Source organism: Ambystoma mexicanum, chromosome 6p, assembly GCF_040938575.1.
Source record: "Ambystoma mexicanum isolate Mex_15411 chromosome 6p, UKY_AmexF1_1, whole genome shotgun sequence".
Classification (NCBI taxonomy): Eukaryota; Metazoa; Chordata; class Amphibia; order Caudata; family Ambystomatidae; genus Ambystoma; species Ambystoma mexicanum.
The window spans coordinates 669,562,097-669,587,735 of record NC_090935.1 but is presented as its reverse complement, the minus strand read 5'-3'; the positions used below and the strand labels follow the sequence as shown (position 1 = coordinate 669,587,735).

General features: G+C 42.6%; 1 protein-coding gene across 3 annotated transcripts in view; it reads right to left on the bottom strand.

The window, feature by feature from the left end:
• RASGRF2 (Ras protein specific guanine nucleotide releasing factor 2) overlaps positions 1–25,639 on the bottom strand; it is a 2,380,666-nt gene that overhangs the window by 1,439,513 nt on the left and 915,514 nt on the right. For all 3 annotated transcript variants that reach the window (XM_069627555.1, XM_069627554.1, XM_069627556.1), the window contains exon 6: positions 21,067–21,146. In XM_069627555.1, coding sequence (XP_069483656.1) covers positions 21,067–21,146 — 80 coding nt within the window. The remainder of the gene's footprint in view (positions 1–21,066; positions 21,147–25,639) is intronic.

Sequence of the window (25,639 nt, the reverse complement as noted above, 5' to 3'; positions counted from 1 at the left end):
AGGGGGACCTACAATATGATACTGTCCAACTTTCCAGGAAATATTTAAAGAAATCGGTAGAACACTACCCGACAAAGGGGCTAATTATGCAAAGAATACAGCCCACATCTTTACTTCTCTGACAGATGCCTTAGACTTTGTTAAGAGAAATCTGAAAATGAGCAGCTCTCTGCCTTGATGCACGTCGCTGGCTCTGTGCTGGAGCCTCTTTCTGCTGCCTCAAACCCTCAGTCTGTTGGTCTTCTGCAGACCGGCTAATTATAATGCGTGATGAACCCTGCAGAGTCCTTACAAAAACTCTACCTAAAGTCTCCTCCCAGGTGGCCAGGGGAAGGCAGCTGCTACCCGACCCCGACCCTGTGGGTGGTGTAAGTGGGGAGGATCACATGGGAGGAGTAGGGCCCAAAAGGAACGGGGGCACTGTATTGGGAGGGAGGCAGTATTTTTCTTCCTCTGAGGAGGTAGTCAGCAATGTCGGAATCTGTAATGGCCTGTTGCCAGGAGAAGCGCTTCTTTCCCAAAGCTAATTTTCCTGATGGTGGTAAAAGCTGTTCTAATCAATCCCGTATTGGAAGTAGGAATCATTTTTCCAGGGTTAATCATAATTGTAGAGGTGAAATCTCCCATGTTCAACCGGGAAATATGAAAGATGAACCTTTGAATATTACCATATTAGATTCTGAACGTCCTCATTTCCCTAAAGAGCCAAACCATTCAGTAAAACCTTACAAAACTCCTTTTTAAAAAGGATCTTAAGAATAGAAACAAAGTTTGTAACAATTATTTCCTTAAAAGGAGTGAATGGAACATCGGGGGCTTCAAGTCCCACAATGCCAAATGTACTGATACAAAGAAGAGGAATGCAGGGGCTCTAAACTGCAGGTTTCAGAACACTGGGGTTAATGATCCACACCTGAAGGAGATTGAGAGGCACAAAAGGCCCCCTCAGGTGCAGGCCATAGAGGGTAGCAGCAGTAGTGGAAGCTGGAGTGCTTGCCGTGACTCCACAACCAGATCGCAGCTGAAAGAAAGCAGAGACGCAAGAACGGCAGACATTTGCTGTACAAATGCTAGTTTTGCAGGGGTCTCTCCCTTCGGGGACTCTGTTTGCAGAGGTCACGCAGCGGGAAGCGTATGGTGTGAAAGCTTTCCCCCTGAGGATCATGTTTGTACAGATCGTGCAGCGGGAAGCATGAACTGGGAATGCTTTCCCCAGGGCGAGTCAGGCTCGGGTGGCAGGCGAGCACCTGCATGCCTGTGGAGCAAGAAATGCTACAATTTTGAAAAGAGCCGAACGAAGTAAACTGTGTGAAGCAGTTTTCCAGTCCACCCGAAGCAGAAGAAGCAGAGAACCTGACGGAAGCGAAGCGTGCAGACGCATAAGCCTAACGCTGTGACTTCACTTGAATACTGTGACACCAGAGCGCTCTGTAACCGCCCGGTAGGCAAACGTGGGTATTTTGAATACCCAACTAATGAAAAAGAAGCAAAGTGACAGAAAAGGAAATACTATCTGTATCGAACTGGTGTTAAGCTGAAAAATATTGATTCTGACAAAAGCAGGATTGGGAGAAACCCAATATCAGCACCTGATTAAAGACAGAGTGGGAGAACAAGAGTGGCAGGAAGGTATTCCGAAGGAGAGAAGCATGATCTGCATTGCATGTGGCAATCAAGAGGTTGGGGAAAGTCAAAGACTTCATAGGTTGTACGAAGCAGAATTGACCCACTGAAGTACTTGTAGCAATGTTAGGAGTAGTTGCTTATTGTGCTGGCACAAGAGTACACCAGGGCAAGGTACATTGTAGTATAAGCCTTGCAGATGAATGGAGCAAGCAGAACGTATTGAAGTACTGCTGTATTATCATTAAAGTGTTTAAAAACAAGTGGCAAGACTATCAAAGTTCATGATTAATTGTTGTGCGATTAACTTGACTAATCGACATTGTTGATGAAGGTGCATTATGAACTGTTGCAGAATAGTCTTGACAAAAGTAATTTAATTGACATAAATGCACTGTGGAAGTACACCCTTTTGTTGCAAAGAAGTAATTGCTGATGAGTACACATTATGAACGGTAGCAGAATCGTCCTGACAGAAGAGTTTTGTTGATATAGATGCATTGTGAAAGTACTCCTTTTCGTTTCTAAGAAGTAGTTGTGTGGAACTCTTTACCACCATGTGGAGAGGCAAAAGACTTGCTGAACAATTTTGAACTGTTGGTTCAATCCCAAAAGGAAGACCTGCTGGTGGAAGAAGAACTTTATTTGACCTTTGTGATAATACCAGATTTTCCTATTCTTTTGAACTGTTGATCGAAATCCTGTATCTGGGGGAAAAGGAATTTGCCCAGATTACAAAAAAGAACAATTACCAGCTCTTGAAGACAACTGTTCGTTTTGCTATGTTTAAACTGCTATGCATTACCTTGTTGAGTTTACTCTATGTACGAGTGTGAGGGACAGAATCCTTTTGTTAGAGTGTTTTGCTTTAGCTTATTTTATAGGTAGGGAAATCCTTGTTAGGTCAGGGCTAGTGAGGCATTTATGAAAACCTTTCAATAAAATATCTTTTGAAAAACCTTCACAAAGTTGTCCGCCTCACATTTCTGACCGCTCAAAAATGCCTCTGGTGTGTGACCCTATTTATGCTCCTAAACTATGTCCGACTCACTGGAAAGGACTGCACATTTCTGCCCCCAGTGTTTGTATGTTTGCATTTTTGTAAAATGTTATTATTTGGCTCGTCATTTTTGCTTTGTTATATTCCAAATGAGCCCTTGTAGCAAAGTATGGGGATGATCCAATGACTATTATAGATGCTGGTGGAATTATTTTCTGTGTGGGATGGCTCTGTCCCACCACTATTTGCAGTGTGGCTGGCATGGGTGGGGATCACATTTACATTTTAGGATGTAAGTTGCTTGGTTGCATGTAACTATGATAATGGTAGTTTGACAGTCATGTGTATCATTTTGGTTGATGAAATTGTGCTGAGAAGGAAGCCAACCTATCCCACTCCCCTAGGTGCTTTAGGGTGAGGCGAGCCCCATTGGGAGATCTCTAATAATAGGGCTCTACACAATCATAATATTATATGTGATTTAGCTGATTGACACATAGTGCGCATATTTAAGTTGACACCATTTTGTTGCCATGGTCGAAGTTTAGGGCCTGCATGGCCAAGCAGTATTTAGTATGTTAAACACAGGCCGCAAGCCTGATGAGGAAATATGAGTAGGCCCAAGCCCTGATGAGAGAGGCCCACGTCGCTGCTAACTTCCACAGAAACCCTCCTTTGTTCTAAAATTGTTGCCAATATGTTTGTTCTAAGAAAGAATGTGCCCTGCAAGGCCACCAGACAGTGCTGGGCGCCTTGGTGTACATGTTATCACAAACAGGCCGAAGCTGGCCTCCGACCCCCACCCAGCCAACCACCAGGTCAGGCCTGGTGGTAGATCAGAGCCCATACTGGCAAACTTGGAGTTGGCCGGTCTGGAAAGGTGCCTGCATATGTTATTACCAGCAATATATTTCCAGACCGGCCAACTCGTAATGAGGCTGATTATGCTTTTCTAATTTACTCACTGGTTAATCAAATAACCTCTTGAATTATCCTTCCCAAAACACTGTCAGACAACTCTCCGTTCCAGGTCATCATAACATTGCCTGACACCTGTATCTGTTAAACGTTTCAACAATTAATAAGAAAGACTCATTGGTTAGCCTGGCATTCCGCACCTTGCTCAGGGAAGACATCAAGTTATTCCTTGAGTTGAAAGGTGGCTCTGAGCATAGTCCTGGGACAGTATGTAAGACCCTTAAGCCCTTAAATTATAGGTCAGCAGCATATACATTTCCAATGAAAATTATATCCTTGCAGGAAGAAAATAGATAGATAAGAAGCTGACCTGAAAATCCCAGAGATGGCCCAGGCATGCTCCCCTGTGTTTGAAATCCTTGGATTTAGTGCTCAGATATTAAATCAAGATGCTCCGGAATAGTGCAATCAGAGAAACTAGATTCATAAGCAAAAATGTTACTGTTAGGATATATGAGGAAAGACACAGACCCGGCAGGCTTTTGTCTTGGTCAATTTGCACTGACAAAGGCTGAACTGCTGATACTCCTAGGGATGAAGACATATATGTTCGTTTGTTCACCTTTTTCTAAACCCTGTTAACCTCTAGGCTTCAATACTCCACACCTGGGACTGCTTAATACCTGGTCAGGTTGCTTCGGCATGGTTAAGCATTTGAGAAACCCACTGTCAGTCCCAATCATAGTGGGCAACATTATTGCCACTATTAAAAGCTTGTCAGACAGCAAAGCCCCTAACCCTGAGGCGTTGATTGTGGAATTCTATAAAGAATAGGCGTGCATCGTAGTACCACGCATGCTGTTTTTACAGAATACATTGACAACAGAGTTCAGTTCAGTTCGGGAGGCAATATACCTTTTCCTGCAAAAACCTAATATGCCTCTTCAGCAATGTAAGCCTTAAAACACTCACCCCATATAAATACTGAGGATGCTATTATCCCGACTGCTCCCCTTTGTGCCTTGACTTGTAATTCACAACCCAGCTCCCTTTATCCCAATTGCTCAAAGCAAAGTTACCTATGATACCCTTTCCATCCTACATGACGACAGACCAGACATTTATGTTGCTCTTGCAGCCATGGGTGCAGAAAAAGCATTTTATTCTGTTGAATTACTATAACTCTCCAAAGTGCTGCAATACAAGCGAGTAAGGAGGTATTTCCTTTAGGTTGACTTGCTTTTATATAGACAATCGCAAACCCAGGAATAAACAAATCACAAACTATCACCCAATTCACACTGGGGGAATGTGAAAACGCCCCCCCCTCCCTATACCCACTTTTCTTTGCATGACCATCGTGCCCGTGGCTTGCATTCTCCATGAGCATTATCTGGACAGAGGGATGCAATTATACTCCAAATAACCTGCATTTCAACTTATGCTGATGCCATGGTATTTTCTGCCAGAGCCCATAGAAGACCCTGCCCTCACTGATGGCTGAAATGAGTTGATTTGAGGATTATGTGGGTCTCAGAGTGTATTGGGGCTTCCAGTCATCCTGCCATGCCCACTGCTCTATACAGCTTTATGGTAGGAGAGACACCCGTACACTAGTTGGGTATATCAATTCCACTGAGCACTGGCAGCCTTCATGGAAGAAATTACATCAAAGAATTGGATGAACTCGAGACAAAAGTGGACATATGAGTTGCATTATTTCTCTCCGTGCTAATAAAAGTGGTGGTGACACCCATATTTTATTTTTTATACTAGCAGAAGTACCCGCTCTCCAAACAAGTTCTGTGGACAGACATGGTAACAGATCCTATAGGTCTCTATTCTGATTCACTTATCACTTAATATGCTTTGTACCCTGAAGTAAACTGCACTGAAAATGGCAGAGTGTGGCTCACTGACATACCCCGGAGCAGACGTTGGGGAGACGCAAGAGTTGGTGTGTTGGTGATCTCTCCCCACCTGACGCCTCACCCTGGAGTGGTGCACTTCATTGTGGTGCATTGCAGTGCAAATATCTGGTGCATCGTAGGGCCTGTACCTCAAGTTTTGCTCCTTGTGTTGGGACCAGTCCTTCTACGACCACGTTGATGTTTTGCCGATTTCAGGTAACCATCTCATGTGTGAAGGTGCTGAAACCTGGGGAAAGAAGTGGTGTGTCCAAATATGTAGCCAGTAATGTCCAGAGGGTCCTAACAGGGAGAATGTGGTGCAGATTGGTGAAACTGTGTGGAATTGGATAAGGAACAATGCTTCAGCAAACAAAAACCCACACTTTTCTGACTTGTGCTGAAATCCTGGGAACGCGGTGGGGTGTCCAAAAGCCATGTAGCCAGTAATGTGGGGAGGGTCCCAACAGGTAACTATGCAAAATGTGGTGCAGATTGGTGAAATTGTGTGGAATTGTATTAAGAAAAACTCTTTTCCAAGCCACAAACCCACAAACAGATTTTGACTTGAGCTGAAATTCGGGGAACGAGCTGGGGTGTCCAAATGTCATGTAGCCAGTAATGTCCGGAGAGTCCTAAAAGTAAATATGCTAAATTTGGTGCAGATTAGTGAAACGGTGTGGAATTATATAAGGAACAATGCTTTGCCACAAACCAACAAACACATTTAGAATTTTGCTGAAATCCGAGGAAACGGATGGGGTGTCCAAATGTCATGTAGCCAGTAATGTCCAGAGGGTCCTAACGGGCCACTATGCAAAATTTGGTTCAGATTGGTGAAATGGTGTGGCATTGTATAAGGAACAGCGTTTTGCCACAAATTCCGCCAGAAACACATTTTGGTTTTTACATATCTAGATATAATACAGGGCAGTCTGCAGTGTCTGTATAAAAGCCAGGAAATTATTTTCTTTTTACAGGCTAGTTACGATATCACAACTGACCTGTATTAAGAAAATGACATTGCAACTGCTCTGTAGCCAGTTTTTACGCTCCAGTTGTTACATCACAATGCCTGCTGCTTCAGCCATCCGAGAGCAGAATTCCAACTTGTCACTGCTTCACTTAAAGGAGTGACAAGCTTTTCAAATTCTGTGCTTGTAAAATAGCTTTCAGTGACAGTTTACAGACAGTAGCTGACAAGGAACTGTTTATGGTAGATTGTTGAATTTGTGCACTTCTCGAGTGCGTGAGCAACACTCAGCATGATTTTACTCATTTTAACGTACAAAATGTGCACGTTTTGACTGATTCATTTTATTGAATTGCTCAAACTATTTTTCTGCAGCACATTACAAGCTGCATGTTAGCTCTTTAAAATCCAAACACATCCTACATAACTTATATGGAACAGCAAATGGAAGATCTCTTACATAAGATTAAGCAAAAGGCCAGGCAGTAAAGCAGATGAGGGTGTGGCCATGTGTTATAAGGAATAAAATACCCCCTACTGTACATTTAAAGGATATTTGCAAGTCTCCTTAGAATACCATGATCGTATGAAGGAACTCAGCCTTTGGCCTCATTCCTCTATTTGGTCACAGAACTCCTCTGTGATTTGCAATATCCTTACAACATACGGTAGGGGGGTATTTTATCCCATATATTACAACCTGTCTCGATCTACACCTGAGCAAATGATTTCAGGGTTTATAGTGAAAATTTCGAAACCAATAATGTCGAAAGTCATTTTTTCGAGAAAAAAAATGTCGAAAAAAAAAAATGTTGAATTTTTTTTTAATGCATTTTTTTCGAAATGGGGGGTTCCCCCCCGAACCCCCCTTTTTTAATTTTTTTTTTGTTTTACCCATTTGTTTTTATCCCGAACCCCAAAATAAATATATAATTGTAAAAAAACTTAATTCGACATTTTTTTTTTCGACATTTTTTTTTCGGAAAAAATGTCATTCGACATTATTTTTTCGAAAAAATGACCGACCACAGATTTCAGCACTCTCTGGCGGCAACTCACCAGGTTCATTTGGGTGTATAAACAACCTTGGGTGGCCCTGAACATCCTCAGTGCGCCAAATAGTCAAGGGGGCCTTGTCAGTCCCTGATTTACATCTGTACTTTCTTTCATCAAAAGGCTGTGAGGAACTCATGGTATCACAACGAGAATAACAAACATGAGATGAAAGTTAAACAGCTTTATTTATAACTTTGCAAGGGGTTGCAGACTTCCTAGCTGACCCTAAATCTAAAGTGGGAGTAAACTCGGCCATAAAGTAAAAGTGAAAGAGTCCTAGTCAGTACAGTCAAGACAAAAGGTTCTAAACCTAATGCCTGCTCTAATTCTAATACAAAAAGGTGCAAGGGAAATGTACACACAAGGAAAACATTGTTTTCTCAACAAAAGCATCAGGATGGCAAGGGGTTTTGAAGCAATGATGAATCCCTTCCCCACGATTTCACCTTGGGACCATGGGATTCCAGGGCATAGGGACTTAGGCAGCACAGTTTACCCCAGTGGGGCACACTGTGGCTTATTGGGGTGAGTCAACAGAATGTTCAGGCTTCTTTCATAATCAAATGTCAGATTGAGCTTTCAAAAAACAAAGGCTGCAAATGTTTTTCCACAAATAGACTTCTTTGTTTTTAAACAAAACCCTAATAGTCACAATCTTTCATAAAGGTCTCAGGGATACCCTTCCCCAAGCTTTCCTGGTCGAAGACTTTCGAGGTGGCATAGGTTTGGCTTCTGACTACGCCTGACCACTTCGACAAACGTTACCTTCACTTTCTCCCAATGCTTTATGGTACTTGCAGTTGCAAGATTATGGGCTTCTCTCCATCCGGGGTCGAGCCACTCACAATATTACTGGTTTCCCTCAGTCGGGCTTAGGCCTTCAATACCTTTTCCACAGATTACACGCGCCTCCCTCAGTCGGGCTCAGGCTTGAAATCCGTGTCTCCAGCTCACACAAGCTCCCCTCGATTGGGCGCATGCTTCAATCCATGTTATTTTCTATTTCCAATGATCCCTTTTGCCTCTGGACTTTGTGCGCTACGTTTGTAATGCCTTCCCTGTCATCTTTATATAGTTCAATAGTGTCTTCTATTCAGGCATGTTACTACAGAGATTTTTGACTGTGCTGTATCCAACATCAGGACCACTCTGAGTACACTGTATCGGACTATCTCTTTAAAGCGTTGATCTTTCTTTACTTGCGGTTGCCGTATTACATGCAACCTTGTCTTGATTAAGTTACTTTCAAACAAAAACAACCGGGCTTTTGTTCTTCTCTTTTGTTAACTCACCGCCTATGATTTAATATAGTTCATGTGCCCGAGTTCAAGGTTCCTTTACTCGTAGCTTTATCGAACCTCCCCAATTCAAACAATTCACCGGGAGGGAAGCAGGCTTCTCATCAAGGTTCCCCAGAAGGACAACTTCCAGCTAGGGTTATCAGCTGCTTGTTGCAAGTGTGGTTCTTTTGCCTGGCTTTCTTTGAGACTTCTCCACAGCTCATAAAGTACTCTGGATTTCTGCCCTCTAAACTCGCATTCGCAGCTGCTCCTTAAGTCCAGTCCCTTCTCGCTCCCATTCTCGCTCTGCTTTTACAAGATCAAAATAAATGTCTCTGGTCTTCAAGTCTCTCAATGCGACATTTGTTTTCACTCCCACTTCGCCAGATCCCCTAAAACAGCCTTCTGGAGGTTTTGGGAGCTGCAGGGTTTTAAATGGGATGTTTCCTGAGGTCAGTGTATCCCCACCTCCCCCTCAAAGGCTGAACTTTAGTATCTTCCCCAGGGGAGGAGCTCTGGTTTGGGCACTGCCAGGTAACCCCAGCCACCCCTGGTTGGCTCCCTGGGGAGACAGCTCCAAGGCCACAGTGCAGCCCCCCCTGTACTCACAGGCCCAATGTCCTTGTAGCCCTTCCAGGCCCTCCTTCTGGCCTCTGTGCTTCCTCCAGCATCCCCAGCTCTCTCAGAGTGTACCTGTGTGCTCTGCCTTTTATCACAGGTTGGGAAGTTAACAGGTTTCAGGTGGGGATGATTGGAAAGGGAGGCCTGACCTTGGCTGGCCTCAGTACAGGGACAGAGCGATTGAAAAAGAGTCAGAGGTCATCTTCATGGCTCTGTTCCTTGGCCCAGTACTACAGATAGAGTAGGAAGGCTGAGGATCATGGGAGTTGTAATGTCCTATAACGTAGGTTGAGATAGAGGTACGGATTATGTAAAAAATAAAAAGGGCGTACAAAAATGCTGGGATTGGCATTTTCTTCTGTAGCAAGAAGAAGCTGATTTTCTAAAGGTGTTTGATAATGAAGGGGTATTCCTCACTGGTGCTATTTGAGGTAGAATTTGTTCCGTCCTGATTGGTATCCCAGGTGTGTTTTCCCATAAAGGATAAGGTTATGGGGAGTTGGTAAGGAAGTTGAAGCAGGGGATGGGGTGACGGGACAGGATTTGTAATGGCGTATGATAGTAGATGGAATGTCGGGTAGTGTCATGATGCCTACCCCCGGGGACCCAGACCAGGTCCAGCAACCCCGGAAGCAGGCATCAAGTTATTTTGGGCAAGCCCAAAAACCCCTGCTAGGGGCTGTTTGGGTGCGGTCCTGGCGCCTATGGCGCCAGGCTCATAGAGTAGAACTTACCTGATGCAGACCATGCTGCAAGAGCTCCAAGCCAAATGAGGCTTGAAAGGGACTATTTTACCTAGGGATTATTTTTTTACTCGGGCGGGGCTTGGGAGGAAAACTTACCTGGGACTACTTTGGGGGCTATTTAAACCACGCCCGAAGAGCAGCACACGCTTCGTGTTATTCTGCATCCAGCAGCGTAACGCTCACCATGCCTGCAAGTCTGCATCCAGCCTTCTGCCACGCCCGCCTCGAGTTTGGAGCTCCTAGAAAAAGGGAGAAAGAAGGAGAAAAGGTTAGAACAAGAGCAATACCTTTGATCCTTACCTGAATTCCCGATCCATCGCGCCTTCGAGCTGGAAGAAATAAGTTATTTTATGTGCGTCGCCTCGCCTGCTGCAGCGCCGCGCTGAACTCAACGGCCTTCGCAGCATCTTCACATTCCACCGCACCCTCCTGCATGTACCCGCCACATTCCGGCACCTAAGGAGTAGACAAGAACAGCAAGGTGAGCCAAGGGAATACACAGAGGAATATTAGTAACCCTCCCATAGACTTACCTGATTTTACCACCAGCGGTACTATTCCTCTTCAACGGGACGGCGCAGCTTCCACTGCATCTTCGCCGAACCCCGGCCCCTAAGGGGAAACAAAAGGACAGCAAGGTAAAACAAAGGGACTATCAAGGGGAACCCTCCTCACCACATTAGACTTATCTGATTTTACCGCCAGAGGTATTATTCCAAGAGACTTCATACTTTCTCTCAGTGCTTGAATAAGGGAGAAAGCAACAGGTTACATATTGACATTATTTATCGAACTGTGTTGGAAATACAAATCCTTATCAGAATATTACCGGTTGCCACGAGGAACTCTTCACTAGGGTCAAGCTGCAATCTGGAAGGAATAGGACAAGAGTGAAAGTCAGGCATTTGAACTCTTACAAACTACATACTTTTTGGAGTCAATATTGTTCTGGAACTCACCAATTCCTTCGAGCCAGTGAAGCAACTGGTTATCAACGCGCCCCTGCGCTCAATGCAGGATGGAGAGCTCATCTTTTCAAACCATCAGGTGAGACTATAAGAGGGGACATCAAAGGTGATCCGTGGGGAGAACAGCGGGGGTGGGGGGTTTACACTCAACTCCACGGGTGGTTAATTCCCTTTCTCCATTTGCAGAAGAATATTCCTACGGGCCAAGCAAACGAAGCTAGGTGGGCCAGTCCAGTCCGTCATCTCGGCCCTACGCGTCACATTGGTGGAGACCGCAGCTGTCCAGTTCAGATCGACGCCTCTGTGGGAGCCAGGTGAGCGTAACAGGTAGGGAGGAATTAAGAAAAGGGGGACACCATGTCTCACCTTGGTGCTCCTCCTCCCTCTCTGGTCCACTCACCGGGTCCAGACCCAACAACGATGACCCTTCTCTGACCACCCCAGAAGAGGATAGCAAGGGGGTTGATGGGAAAAAGCCCTTGGGTTTTTTACAAGGCCCAGAACACCATCTCCTGGCACTCAGAATCAAAGGAACATCCACATATCACCACCAAGAGGGCTATTCCAAACCCAAAGCCCCATTAATGATGTCATTTTACAATCCAAATTGATCCCCAGAAATGAAGGGCAACCACTGCTGACCAGATGAAGGCTGCTCGAGAACTTAAGAGGACCATGACAGGGTCCTACCCCTAGGCCCCTCAATTAACTATTTACTACCCAAGGATGCGAAGTGAGGCATGAATGGAACTTCTGCATAGTATTCACTGCTACGACCCATAGCAGCAACATATTTGTTGATGGGAAAAATATAACTCTTGAAGATTTAATGTATTGCTGTTAATGGAACACATTTGCATGGAGTATCCCTAGATTCCTTTTAGATCCTCAAACCTCCTGCCTGAAACCATACTTGTATACTCCTGGTGACAAGCCCCACCTGGTACGGAACTGGTATAAGCTAGCACTCGCAGATGGCTCGTCATCCACTAAAAGTGCCGTGCCAGATGGGCGACCTTTGTGGGTCCTACAGCCTTTGGTGAAGCTTGGTTCCAGGCCTGTAAACAACCAAAGGAGATTTCAATGAACTATACACATAAGATGTTACAATTCAAGTAGTTGTACCCCAACAGGGGCAGTCAAGACTTTACAGATACCCCTTACCTTGACCTGCATGTCCTATCACACCAGAAATGTATACTTCATTATCATTTGGCAACGCTCACTATGCTTTGCTTCCTTGCAGGATTCCTTACTTTCTCTGGGACAGCAACGGAAAGGGTAGTGTTTATCCTTTCCAAATGTAGGATGTTTGTGAAATAAAAGTGAAGTATGTATTTACCGTTCGCTTGTTAGGCATTTATACAGGAAGTAAATACTGTCAAAGCACCCACAGGTCAACAAGGAGTAGACAGGGGTTGAGAAACAATTAAAAACATACGAGTGCTGACACTCATTTCATCAGGCGGATGTTTGTGAATGAGGTTGGCAGGGCTTTTAGAGGCCAGGTCACAAGACCAAAGGGACCCAGGTGGGAAGAGAATAGAGTGGTCTGACAGGAGTGAGGGGTGACCAGGGGAGATGAGAGAGGGAGGTTGGAGTGGATGAAGGCATCCAGAGTATGTCCAGCAGAGTGGGTTGGACCAGAAGGGAGAATGGTGAGGAATAGAGAGGTGCAGGGTTCAATGAAAAGAGTGACTGCTGTGCCAGGGGAGTCCAATTGGATGTTAAAGTCACCCAGAGGAGCATGTTGGAGGAGTTTGAAAGTAAGGAGGAACAGAAATCAGCCCATTCAGAGAGGAACGGAGAGGGAGCGCTTGGGGGTTGGTAAATGATAGCAATGGTCATGGTGGAGGAGGGAGAGACACCCAAATTGCATACCAGGCTCCCAAAGGAAGAATAGAGCTGAGTCGGAAGGGTGGAAGAAGGAACCCACTCAGGGAAGATTAAGGCCACCCCACCGCCAGAACGGTGAGGACGTGGTTTGGAAATGATCTTAAAGCCGTCAGGTAGGAGGGAGTCAAAAGCACTGACTGAGCTGGCATTGAACCATGTCTCAGTAAGAGGGATAATGTCAATGTTAGTATCTTCAAGAAGGTGGTAGATGTCAGCAGAGTGTTTGTAGGCTGAGCAGGCATTAAGAGTCGCAAAGTGGAGATGGTTTCTGCCTTTGAAGGTTTGCTGAGGTGAAGTACAGGGGTGTGGAACTTCAATCAGAGGGGGGGGAGACGAGGAGGATGTAGCGGGAGGGGCAGGCGAAGGAAGAAAGTTAATGAGGGATGGTAGGATCCGGTCGAAGTGGAGGTGGACAGCCTGATGATCCTGAACCAGGATAGTGCCAGTGTAGTAGACATTAATGATGCAGCATGATGAGAAAAAGCCCGCCAAGAGGACTTGCCACTTGGTGCCACCATTGATGGGAGAGGATGTGAAAGGGGAGAGAGTAGAGATGAGATGAGACACCCATAGGTCTGGAGAGGGTATAGAGAACAGGATATCAATGAGGATCTCTCTGGAGGATGCACTGACATATGTGTCTGCGATGGGAAGGCCCGAATTTGCACCCAGGATGTCTTTCTTATGCTTTTTTTCGTCCACATTTCGTGAGAGAGGGAGGATAGGTGATAGTGTAGCAGTTAGAGAAGATTGGAGAGATGGAGAGTGCCATCTGCGTGGCAGAGGATAGATGAGAGAAGGAAAAAGAAAAGAAAATGGGGGGCTGCACTGCACAGTTCAGGCCCTTACTCACAGGTGGGCTAGTAGTTAAGGAGGGCACAAATACAAATGCATAGCACTAGGTGGGATGCAGGATTCGATTTTCCCCGACTGAATACAATGCAGTGCACATAGGGATGCGAGATGTAAAGCAAAACCACCTAGATTCCATTTTACAAAAAAAGAACAAATATATATATATATATATATATATATATATATATATATATATATTTGCTATTCTCCTTGACGTACCAGATGTATGATGCCAGATGTGTGCTTATGTCATAGTTGTAATGCCCCAGGTAACATTTTGCTACATCTGGCGTGGCACTGACCAAACATACCACTCATCCGCCCCATTCTCAGTGGCATCTGTGAGGAATCACAGGAATTCATCCCTCGTCCCCAAGGACTATGGAGATTGCTCTGGAACACCCTCCCTAGGGGTAGAGACAAGTGGAACCTCACCGGGAGAGACTCACCCCACCTTTGGGGACACAGACTTCCGTTCCCATAAGGAACTCCCAAGGAAACCTTCCAAGCATATCTCTTCAAAAGAAATATGTGAAGAAATTACTATTGTCAGCTGGAAACGGTAAATAGCCATAAAAAGGAAAAAGTAACTGTTCCTGGTAAAGCAGGCTGACCTATGGAGGAGAAGAGAATATGATACAAACAGAGAGTAAGGACTATAGGACTCTGCCGGGAAAGTCCCACGGATACATAATATATGAGAGGGGAGGAGACTGGAGATGAAGAGAGGAAGCCCGCGAGTTATGAATCGGCTCGTCAGCTCACACAAATGAGAGACTGGATGCACAGGGTCCTGTTGAGGCAAGAGAGCAAACAGCAAAGACAGGCGCACAGCGTCTGGGAGGCGAAGACAAGAGAGAAACTAAGTCAGACGCAAGGCATCCCAATCCAGAGACAGAAAGAGAGACGGCAAAGTAGTGGGGTGACCACAATGACAGAGTGGTGGTGTGACCGCAACAGGATTGCGGTGGACGGGACATACCTTGAACAACACTGAGACTGCTCTGATACACCAAATACAAAACCTATCAACAAATACAAAACCGAAAGCGCCAAAAAAGTAGTCCTTTGCGAAAACACAAAGAGAAAAGAATAGAAGGAACACGAGACACCAACCTGACAAATCAGAGAGAGGGACCCATACGGCCCATAAACTCAGTGAGGTTATCCCTATCAACTACAGGTAACAGGGAAAACAGGAGACCCAGGAGGGGGATGGAAGATCTTTATCAGAATGCTCATGTCCGGATGAGATATGGACTCACAAAGAAGTGAATGAAAATTGTTACTGGAATGCTCATACTCATCCTTGCCAACATAAGAAATTGATTTACATAGAAGTGAATAAGAATCATTACTGGAATGCTCATACTCGTCCCAGTCAGGGAGAAAGAAATAATATCTCATATTGCAATGCAAAAGCGTGAATGAATAACCATGCTGGATTGTGGATAATGATGTCACACAAGATAAAGGAGATGTAAAGAGGAACAACAGAACAGAACGGACACGCCTGAAGATAAAGCTAAAATACAAGAAAAGTATAAAGACCTGTTTCAGAGAGAAACTAAATACTGTGTATTTTATAACAAGAACCAGAAAGGAATAGAACGTTGCCATAATAGAGAGGGGATGCAGAAGTTAAACATTTCTTTAAAGGAACTGTATGAGTTGATAAAAGTGGTCGCAAAGAACTACTTGAAGATAGTTTATTGAACTGAACCTTGGGAGAAACAAGTTATCAGGAGAACAGTTATTCCCCTTTTGTTATTATAATAGTGGGTTAGTTTGGACGGTGGACAGATTCTGTTAAGACGTATTCACTGACAACTGATGAGCATCCTACTTCTTTTTTTTTTTTAGGTGGGGCACCACATAGGATAGGGAAATATAGGCATTTATCTTTTATTTAATAAACCCCTCTGTGAAATGGAAATTAAGAGTGTGAGTCCTTCTTCTGACCCACCACACTTTCTACTGGAAGAAAGGACATGATAACTTTGCCAAAATCACAGGCTAAGCTATTCGTTTGACTCAATTTTTGTGGTTTTTGGGACTCTTCACGATGAAGTGAAATAGAGTACCGATATTCATTTACAGGTGTTGCTACTGTTGTACCGAAATGAAGGCTTGCCATGTATTTCCTTAAAGATTCCCCTCCTACATGTAGAAATTGGAAGCTCTAGTGATGACACAGACCGGATGAAGTGCAATCATTCATGCACAATAGATATTCAGTGTTGGTTTTGTGAATATCTACTAATTTTCAGATCTCAAACCACCTGGAAAAAGGAGTTATGAGAGTGTACTGATCAATTGTATAGTTTTTGCGACGTGTCTGACAACTGCATATTGTGAGGGGTCAGTAATGCAAGGCTGATAACTGCTTGTAGTTTTCTTAGTATTTGAAATTATATGAAAATTAATAAGTGCAACGAAAACCTAACTAAGCCTACTCTAACAGGGAGTTCCCTACCTAGTCTAGGGTCTAAGGTAAAGTCTCCTAGCATACACAAAATAAACCATAAACAACATAAACAAGTGTTTACCAAACAACCAATGACTTGGATGACCTTCACCTGTCCTGGGTAGATCCCTTTCACAGGATTGTCCAAAGCCAATCTCTCCAAGTGTTCATAAAGAAAAGCAAAGTCTTAAATCAGTTCTTGGGAGTTCCAAAAGAAACAAAAGGTCACCCAATCGATAATACACTGATAACTATTGAAAAGGCCCATTCCAATCCCAGCGAAGAAAACAGCACCAATGGTAATCCTGGAAATCCTCCATCCAGGATGATATTGTTAGAATTCAAAGACAAAAGTACTACTTCTACTTCAACAATTGTCCATATGTTTATCACCTCTGCAGCGTCTTTAGTATGATTTCTCAGTATACTGCTTCTCAGGGTGTTGCTACATCTTGACAACCTCCTTGTACTGCTGTTACTGTGGAGGCAGGCGCCTTTGCTCCACAGTAGTCTAATGCTTTAACCACTTTTAATGCAACATTCAATGACAGTCTCCTAGACAACCACAGTTCTGAGGTATCAGGTAATAATGTCCCCATACATAATGTCACTGGGAAAGCCATTGGCGACATTATATAGGGTGACATTATGTATGGGGACGGGTTGTGGGGATGTCCCCTGCTCCCATTTAAAATAAAAACAAGGGTTGCAGGGGTGTCCCCCGCATGTTCAATGTAATAAGGTCTCTGCAAAAAACAGTGACTTTTTTTTCAGGGGACATTTTTGCAGGGACATTATTACATGGAAACAGATGCGTTGCTGGGGGGGCTTAGTGGTCTTAGTGGGCTATAGCCCCGGGTCTTTTGTTGTAGCCCCGGATAGAAGCTCAGGGGATACAACCAAAAGGCTAGCTAGCCCCGGGTCCGGACAGTCCCGAAATTAGCGTAGCCCCAGATCATTTCCAGACATAGTAGCACTCCTGCATGGAAGCAGTTCTGATAGATCTGCTTCAACTTGGTACCTTAGGTAATTTAAAGACAAGACTCTTTGACCTTCAAAGGTAGTCAAGGCACTCTTCTTTCCTAGGTTATAAGAAAAGGGCAGTCTCCTTGCCTCTTCTGCCTGTCTTACTGCCACCAGTATAATCTGTCTTTGCTTCCAGAATGCTTCCCTCTCAGCTGCAACAGTCTCAGCATTACCGAATGTTGATTTAATCTTCTCACAAGCACAAGCACCCAACTCCCTTCCCTCACACCTTCTTGGTTCCAGTAGCTAACCCAAAGCTGTACTGCCACTCTTCCAGCTTTGGATAACCTTGTCACACTTGTATCAGCAGACACTGAACCTTTAACAACTTAAACAACTTCAAAGTGCAGGTTGTTCGATTTCAATAGGGCTGGTTTCACTATAGAAAAAACTCGCCTACTGTCTTGGGTAATGGTTGTTTTTCTCTTTACTTCATTAACTTCTTCAATTTATAAAATAATTGTTCTGCATGTTACAAGGTTCAAGATTCACACGAGAACAGATTTAGACACACACAACCACTCTTTGATGGAGATTTTCAAAATTAAGGAACTGTAAAAACTTGCATTCCCTTTCATTAGTAAGGAGTGATGCTTTGGCTCGCATCGGGAATCATAATTGACCACACACAACCTCTCGTTGTTGTAATATCCCTTGTAAGTATCTGAAAGTCAGTTTAAACTTTCCGAGTGATTCAATAAGCATGCTCTCTTCTCAATTGGAGCTACGCGAACACTCCAGTACGGTTATAACGTTCCACAATGGAAATGAAAAGCTTATTCATTTACGTAAGCACTCCGACTGGCTTTAGATGTGCATGTGAATCATTTCCTTTGTTCTTGGGACTTTCCACCGCAACTAACAACTTCAAACAACTTCCACTTGCTTCTGCTTAAGCAAATGATAATGGAGCTGGTAACAGTTACCTGCAAGAGCTTTTCGGTGAATCTGAATATGGAACTTCACTTACCAGCTCCAGAAGCACTGTGGTTGCAGGCTGCTTCAACTTCCTGACTTTTCTTTCTTCGACTACTACTTCAGACACTCTTGAGAGCCACACCTCTCTGCAGCATGGGTTTCTCTGATCCAGCCTTGACCACAGGTCTTCTCCTTTACTCCCAAATCCCTCAGCTTGCTTCTCCACACGAACCTCGGGTTGCAGCACAATCTTGGCTCTGCAATTACAGCTAGTAGGCGCACCTGGGAAGACCTTCAAACTTGCCATGTCTCTCTCGCAGTGCAGCCACAGCCAGACAGGGTTTGTGAACACAGAACTAACTCAGAACCTGCAGGTGAAATCTGCTCCTCTCTCGTCCCGGCATCCCTTAACTGATCACACTTCCTCTTGAACTGCCAGGCTCGTGCTCTTCTCCTTCTGCTACTGCTGCCAGCCTTTCAGCTTCTGCTCCAGCTCCTTCCTGTTGCTCCTTCCTGCTTCAGCCTTTCATGCCTCTAAGGTGGGGCAAATAAGTTCAAGTGCAAACCCTTAGTATTACCTGACCTTGGCAAAGGCTATTAGGCCTACTTGTCTGTCCTACACCTTTACATGCCTCCTGCGCCCTCTTATTCGTCTCAGTCCCTGTGGTATTATGGGTAGGTTTAAGGCTCTTATCTTTTTTCAAAGAGGTTTTGTGAGGTTTAATCTTATAAGAGACAGATGGTATGGAAAGGCAATACTCTCACTCTTCCTATTAGCGTACCTTAGGTATTGAGGGGGCATTTGCGTTTAGGAATAAAAAAAGATTTGTTCTTTTGATGTAATAGGTTTAGGTGTTCCAATCTGAGGTTTTACCACCATAGTTTTAATGGAAGGCTAAAAACCATTAAAACGACAATAAGCCATAACTTCTTCTGGAATAGAGATACGAGTATCCCTGTCAGAGGAAAAATACTGTGCCTCATCCCACAGAATCTCCTCACTACCATGGGCCTTGTCTCCACCAAGGTGATCGTCCCGCAGTACACCTACCCCAGGATTGGGATCAGTAGTGTCTGCCCTCTCCTGGCCACCTGGGAGGAGACCTTAGGCAGGGATTTGGTGAGGTATCTGCAGGATTCCCCACAATATGCACTTGTCTATCTCTTGTAATGTGTACTCCCTGATACTTTAAGGCTATCTTGGTAAACTATGGAATGCTAAATTCATTGCATTATATATGTACCTAATAAAGTTTAAAACAAATCAATATTGGTTGAATGTTACAGTGCAAGGACCCTTGTGTCCAACACAGTCAACCTAGGTACTTTACTGAGAAAGCTACATCGGTAACACGCTTTAAAAAAACAGTTAGGTCTTAAAAAGTCTTCAGGTGTGCTGAAGGGCTCCACAAAGTCTACTCTGGATGATTAAGTTCCTTAAAACAAAATGTTCTTTCCATGCCCTTGAGAAGACTTTCCAAATGCATTTTACATTTTAAAAATGTCATCTTCACTTATACGGTGTAAAATGTATGGATATGATTTTTAACAATACTAGTGTAGTTACAGTAGGTCCTCTCCAAATAAAATGCCATCCCAATGCACCATAATCATATGGCCATATTTGTAAAATGGAACCTATGTTTCCTAAAGCACACAAAACACAAATTATGGAAATCTGCTGAACTTTGCATATTTACATCTAGAATATGTTCTCACTTGTTTCTATTAATGTTGACAATATTTCAAAGAAAGCCATGTTCTAAGTTACTGTGTTCCCTAAAGATCACCAATTCATAAAAAGCACGAGAATGTACAAGGCTATTTCCTGGGTTTTCAATATTCTGATTAATCTGTTACAAATGTGTTTTCTAGTGCTGTCAGCAGAATTAGAAGACCTTGTCGAAGTAGTCAAATGTGAATTGAGATCATTGGTTAATTAAATTGACGAGAAGTCACATGGAAACGATCCAAGCCCTAAACATTCCCGTTTTGTATTTCTATTTGTGTTTGGTTCATAGTGATAATACCGAATTTAAAAATCTCGAAAACCAAAATCTCGAATACAAAAGGCCGAAAAATAAAATATCGAATTTTTTTTTCAATGTGTTTTTTTTCAAAATGGGGGGGTTCCCCCCCAACCCCCCTTTTTTCATTTTTTTTTATTTTACCCCTTTTTTTTACTTACCTGACCCCAAAACATATATAAAAAAATAAATAAAAAATTCGATATTTTTTTTTTCGATATTTTATTTTTCGGCCTTTTTGTATTCGAGATTTTGTTTTCGAGATTTTGACTGACCACCAATTGTGTTTATGTAGCGCAAACATAGTGCAGGAGCAATAGAGTGCAGTGCATGCGCCAGTAAAAACAAGAATGGTACATTTTCAAGGCAAGGAGCAGTGGTGATCTGGGGACAGTGGATCCTAAATCACACCTATCAATTTCCTAAAATGCAGGTCTTTCTTTTTCTTCTGAACTACAGGTGGGTTGGAACGGTTCTGATAGCAACTGGGATGTATTCCAGTATGCTGGGGCATAGCAGGAGAATTAATGTACCCTGTTCTTCTCACTGTGTGCCAGTTCTATTTCAAGCCTTGCAGTGGTCTGGCTCCTGGAGGAGTGTGGCATGGGCAGGAAGTGTTGGTCATACAAAATGGGGGTGATGTGGTTGAATTTCTTGGAACCTGTTTAGCCCAGGATTCCAGCAAAAGCTAGTTGCAATAAATGATCACACCAGGAAATGCCCTTGTGTAGCTTAATGGAAACTCCGATGACTCGTTATCATTTGAATTGTATAACATTACTTACCTAAAATTAACGTGGGCCAATTAGCTATTCTTGCTTTCAATCCCTGGTGAAATATTTCATGAAGAAACATTATAGTTTCGCTGAAATGGCAAAGAAAAAACAATATGGTTTAACATTGGCCAGTTAAAAAGAAAAAAGAAAAACACTACTAACCAGAGAAACAATTTTCAATTGAACAAACGAACATGATGACAAACATAGCAGCAGCAAAACTTGCATAGCAGGGGAGTCGAATTACAGTTTGAATGAGAAATTAAATGTATTTATTCACTTGACCTATTGCATTCCAGTAGATGTTGACATACTCAATATTTTGCTAAGATTGAAAGAAATGAGTTCAGAAATATGTGTTATTGTTTCATTTCTTACAGTGCGCATACCACAAAATGAAGTCTCCGAGTTCTAACAACATTTACAAATGGTGACACTTGACAACCTATGTAATGCTGTAGGGGAGTTTATCATCACCCACACTCGTGGGCCCATAGTGTGGGATTATAATACACAATAGTATATTATGCAATGTGTACATATTGTAGCATTGTGTTCTCTTTTTATCATTTTACAATACACGTTTAAACAATAGCATCTTGGCTTTCTTCTGACTGATAGTGATAATTTGTTGCAGAAGGGCAAAACTGTAAGGGTGTCCGATTCAACAAGTCTAGGGAGAGTTATGATGTTATTTGTAAAGCATTATGAAATTACATCAGCCATATCTGAGACATTTCATGAATAGGCCTCGTGCATTTTCCATGATTTCAAAATAACGTTTTGTTTGATAAATGTGAGGTTTGGGGGCTGGTAGACTGGCTTGGACACCTCTTTGCATTCTTAGGCCGTATGCTATTCTGACTAGGTTACAAAATGTGTTGAAGAAGCTCAAAAGCTGTAGGAGCACTGAAACACACACAAGGCTAGTCTGGTTTAACGACTGGATGGTGGGCAATGTACTGTGTTCTTATATCAAAAAGAGCATGTAATGAAACTTTTATATCTGTTCTCTTTACTGACGTCATGTATTTGTATTTATTTGATATTTATTGAGCACCTTACTCCAAAGTGCTGAACATAAATATGTTTACAGTACATTAAAGTGAAAATTGGTAGATTTGGTAGATTTACAAGAAATGCTTCCAGGTCAAATCAAGTAAGAATTAGATGGGTTAAAAGCAATTGGAAGTGGGAAGTTAAGATTGGAGAAGATAGGTATATAGAGAAGTACACTATGAAGAGAAGTATGTAGTAGAATGTAGAGGGAAGGGGAGAGAATTCCAATGGTAGGGAGCAAGAAGAGAAAATTAGCCGATCCGGTATTGGGCACAAGGGGGATGAGGGACTGATAGCAACTGGGATTGTGAACGAAGAGAGCGAGAGGGAACATAGATTAGGAAAGCAAGGGTGAGAGAAAGGGGGGAGTAAGATTTAAAGACCATACACAGAAAATTGAATTTAAACATGCCCTCTACAGCCTTTTATGGGGGCCTGAGGGGGGTCTTAGGGGTGGAGGAAAAAAAAAGAGGCTCTTGCACAGGTAGCTCCTGCATCATGTATTTCTGCTACATTGATGAATGAGGTTCTTTCACTATGTCAGAGATTTAGAGAGTGCACAGAACACAAGGGAACAAGATGCATTCTTTTTCAAGCATTTTAAGAGCATTCTTATGTGGAATCTGGCCCTATATCCGTCAGATCTAGACCTATGGCACATCATACCGTGGGGTGGTTATGCGTTTGTGAACCTTTCCACAAGAATTACATCTAATTTCCTTAGATGTAATGCATATAGTTAATTGGTTAATTTGTGACCAGGCGCAATTGAGTTATTTACTTGGAGGGCAAGAAATGGACTTTCTTAAGGAATGCACGTCTGAACACTGTGTATTCTTGGTCAGACAAAACATTCTGTAAATACAGATTCTAGGCATTAGGTAGCATTATGAATGACAATTCACAATAAGATTCTAACTATCGGTTCGACAAATGCAGTAAAGGCTTAAATATGTTTGATTCTAAGTGCCTCGACCATTTCAATGGGCAATTGATTTTATCCTTCAAGCAGAGTTTGATTGTGGAAAACATAAGATTTAACAGGAAGAAGAAATAACATTATTTGCCAGTAAGAAGTGCTTATCCAACATTCCATGTCACATTCAACACTTTTGTTTTTGGCTACCTAGAAAAACGAGGCGCTCTGAGCGTGCGCTGATTATCGTCACACAAACAGCGCTCCAATAAATATTTGGTACACTACATCGTACATTTGATATTCATTTTTAATCAGGTACATGGATGCACAGATAAAACAAAGTGAGATTTGAATTATGTTGATAATTTGTGTAAACTAGCGTTGACAAAGTGCCAGGTCGAATTGATTTTTAATTTATATTTCAAAACCAATTCATTGTTTGATTTCCAGTGATAAAGGCCTCTATTTTTAAAATAACATGAAACTTTTGGTAAATAATATCTGAGTTCTTTATTATCAAATTCTTTGGGGGTTAACATCCAATTTTCAAAATGAAGGCCTTTTTGACTGGAAATCAAACAATGAATTAGTTTTGAAATATAAATTAAAAAAACAATTCGACCAGACGCATTGTCAACCCTAGTTACAGAAATATATCTTCTAATTATTGGGCAGACACAAACATTTGAGTTGTTAAAAAGGGATGGGATTATAAAAATAGCAAGATTATCGCCAACAAGATAATTCATGTCTACAACATTTATTTACAACCATGTTGAAAATGTGGTTTGTATTAGATTAGGACATAAATGAAAGACTCTTTTTGGGAAGACGAATGGGGGATTTCTAAAATCTTGTAATGCTTTCTGGTCCTACAACTCCCCAGCAGTGTTACAGTATTTTCTAATTGAAGTGTTATTGGATAATGTGAGTGTTTGTGTAAGTAGATAGCTACATATCATCTTGAATTATTCCCACATGCAGATTTTAATATTTCTGTCTAGAGATTAATTTTATTTCAAAGAGGAACAATGTGATCTGCATAATGTACCTGTATATATATATATATATATATATATATATATATATATATATATATATATATATATATATATATATATATAATACATTTTACTAAATGAAGCTCAGGGGTGGAACTAGATAAAGATGTTAAATGAATTGCAACAGCCATTAGTTACAATAACAAAAAGAGATTACAGATTTTCTGTTTTTCGAATTTTTTAAAGATCATTGTAGTTATCTTTCTGAAGAAAGTGTCCAGATTCTAGGTGCTCTGATTTCACCCCTTCCTCTCCTACCCAAATATGGCCCTTTCCTGAAGCCACTCCACTGGCCTATGATAATACAGAGATCAGAGGGAGGGAGAGAGAGGGAGAGAGAGAGATAGAGAGAGAGAGAAAGAGAGAGAGAGATAGAGAGAGAGAGAGATAGAGAGAAAGAGAGAGAAAGAGAGAGAGAGAGAGAGAGAGAGGGAGAGAGAGATAGAGATAGAGATAGAGATAGAGATAGAGAGAGAGAGATAGAGAGAGAGAGAAAGAGAGAGTGGGAGAGAGGGAGAGAGGGAGAGAGGGAGAGAGAGAGATGGAGAGCGGGAGATGAGGATAGAGAGTGGGAGAGGGATAGAGGGAGCGAGGGAAAGAGTGAAAGAAAGAGAGAGTCTATGCATACCGAATATGCATCCTAACGGGGAAACGTCCAATGGCAAAGGAAAGCATCTACTGGGTTATAAATAAGACTGAGGTGAGGAGAGCAGTAATCCACTGGCAAGCTTCTCACCATAATACAATTGATTGCTTCTGTTCTTATGCTCAGCAGCCAGATCTTACCCTGTGGTGCAGGATTCATGCTCTAATGCTGCTGTTGGAATCATTTGATCTCATATGAATGATTTGCATCTGGTGGCCTCACACTGTAGGATCATGACGAGTACAGGTGAAGCTTTGAGACATTTTATTTAAGAAATGGCCCAAATCCTTCAACGATTGGAAAGACAGTAGGAATGTAGACTTCTTGATGATGCCAGAAGTGCTTAACTTAAATGCGCGTTATTATTATTATCATTATTCGTGTTAATAATCATAATAATAATAATTCTGTTGTTTGATGTAGTGCCGCTATCAGCAGCGATATAGCTTCAGAGCACTTAGTTACAGGCATCAGTTAGTTACTATCAGCATTACAGGCAGTAGTTTCTATGGGCATTGGCCTCATGATACACAATTTGCGACCTTGGCAGAACAAATGCATGAGCTGACCAAAGGGTTGTGGAAATGCTGTTCTTGCTGTACCTCCTCCACGTTGGAGACATGCCCTCTATGTGTAGAGTGATCTGCTCCTCCCCTTTCCCCACAAACCTGTGGCCACAAAAAGGCTTTGATCCCAAATTCGAGAAAGCTATTACGCTTACATCCTGCATGATAACTTGTGACAGGATGTCCACGTGGGAGTTACAAATAGTCTCACACAAGGGTATTCTTCTGCAGAAGAGCGTTAAAAGGACTCACATAATATGTGCTCAGTCACAAACCACACAGGAAATCTCTTGCAATAGTTCCAGTCTGTCCATCCCTGCTTGAATGTCCA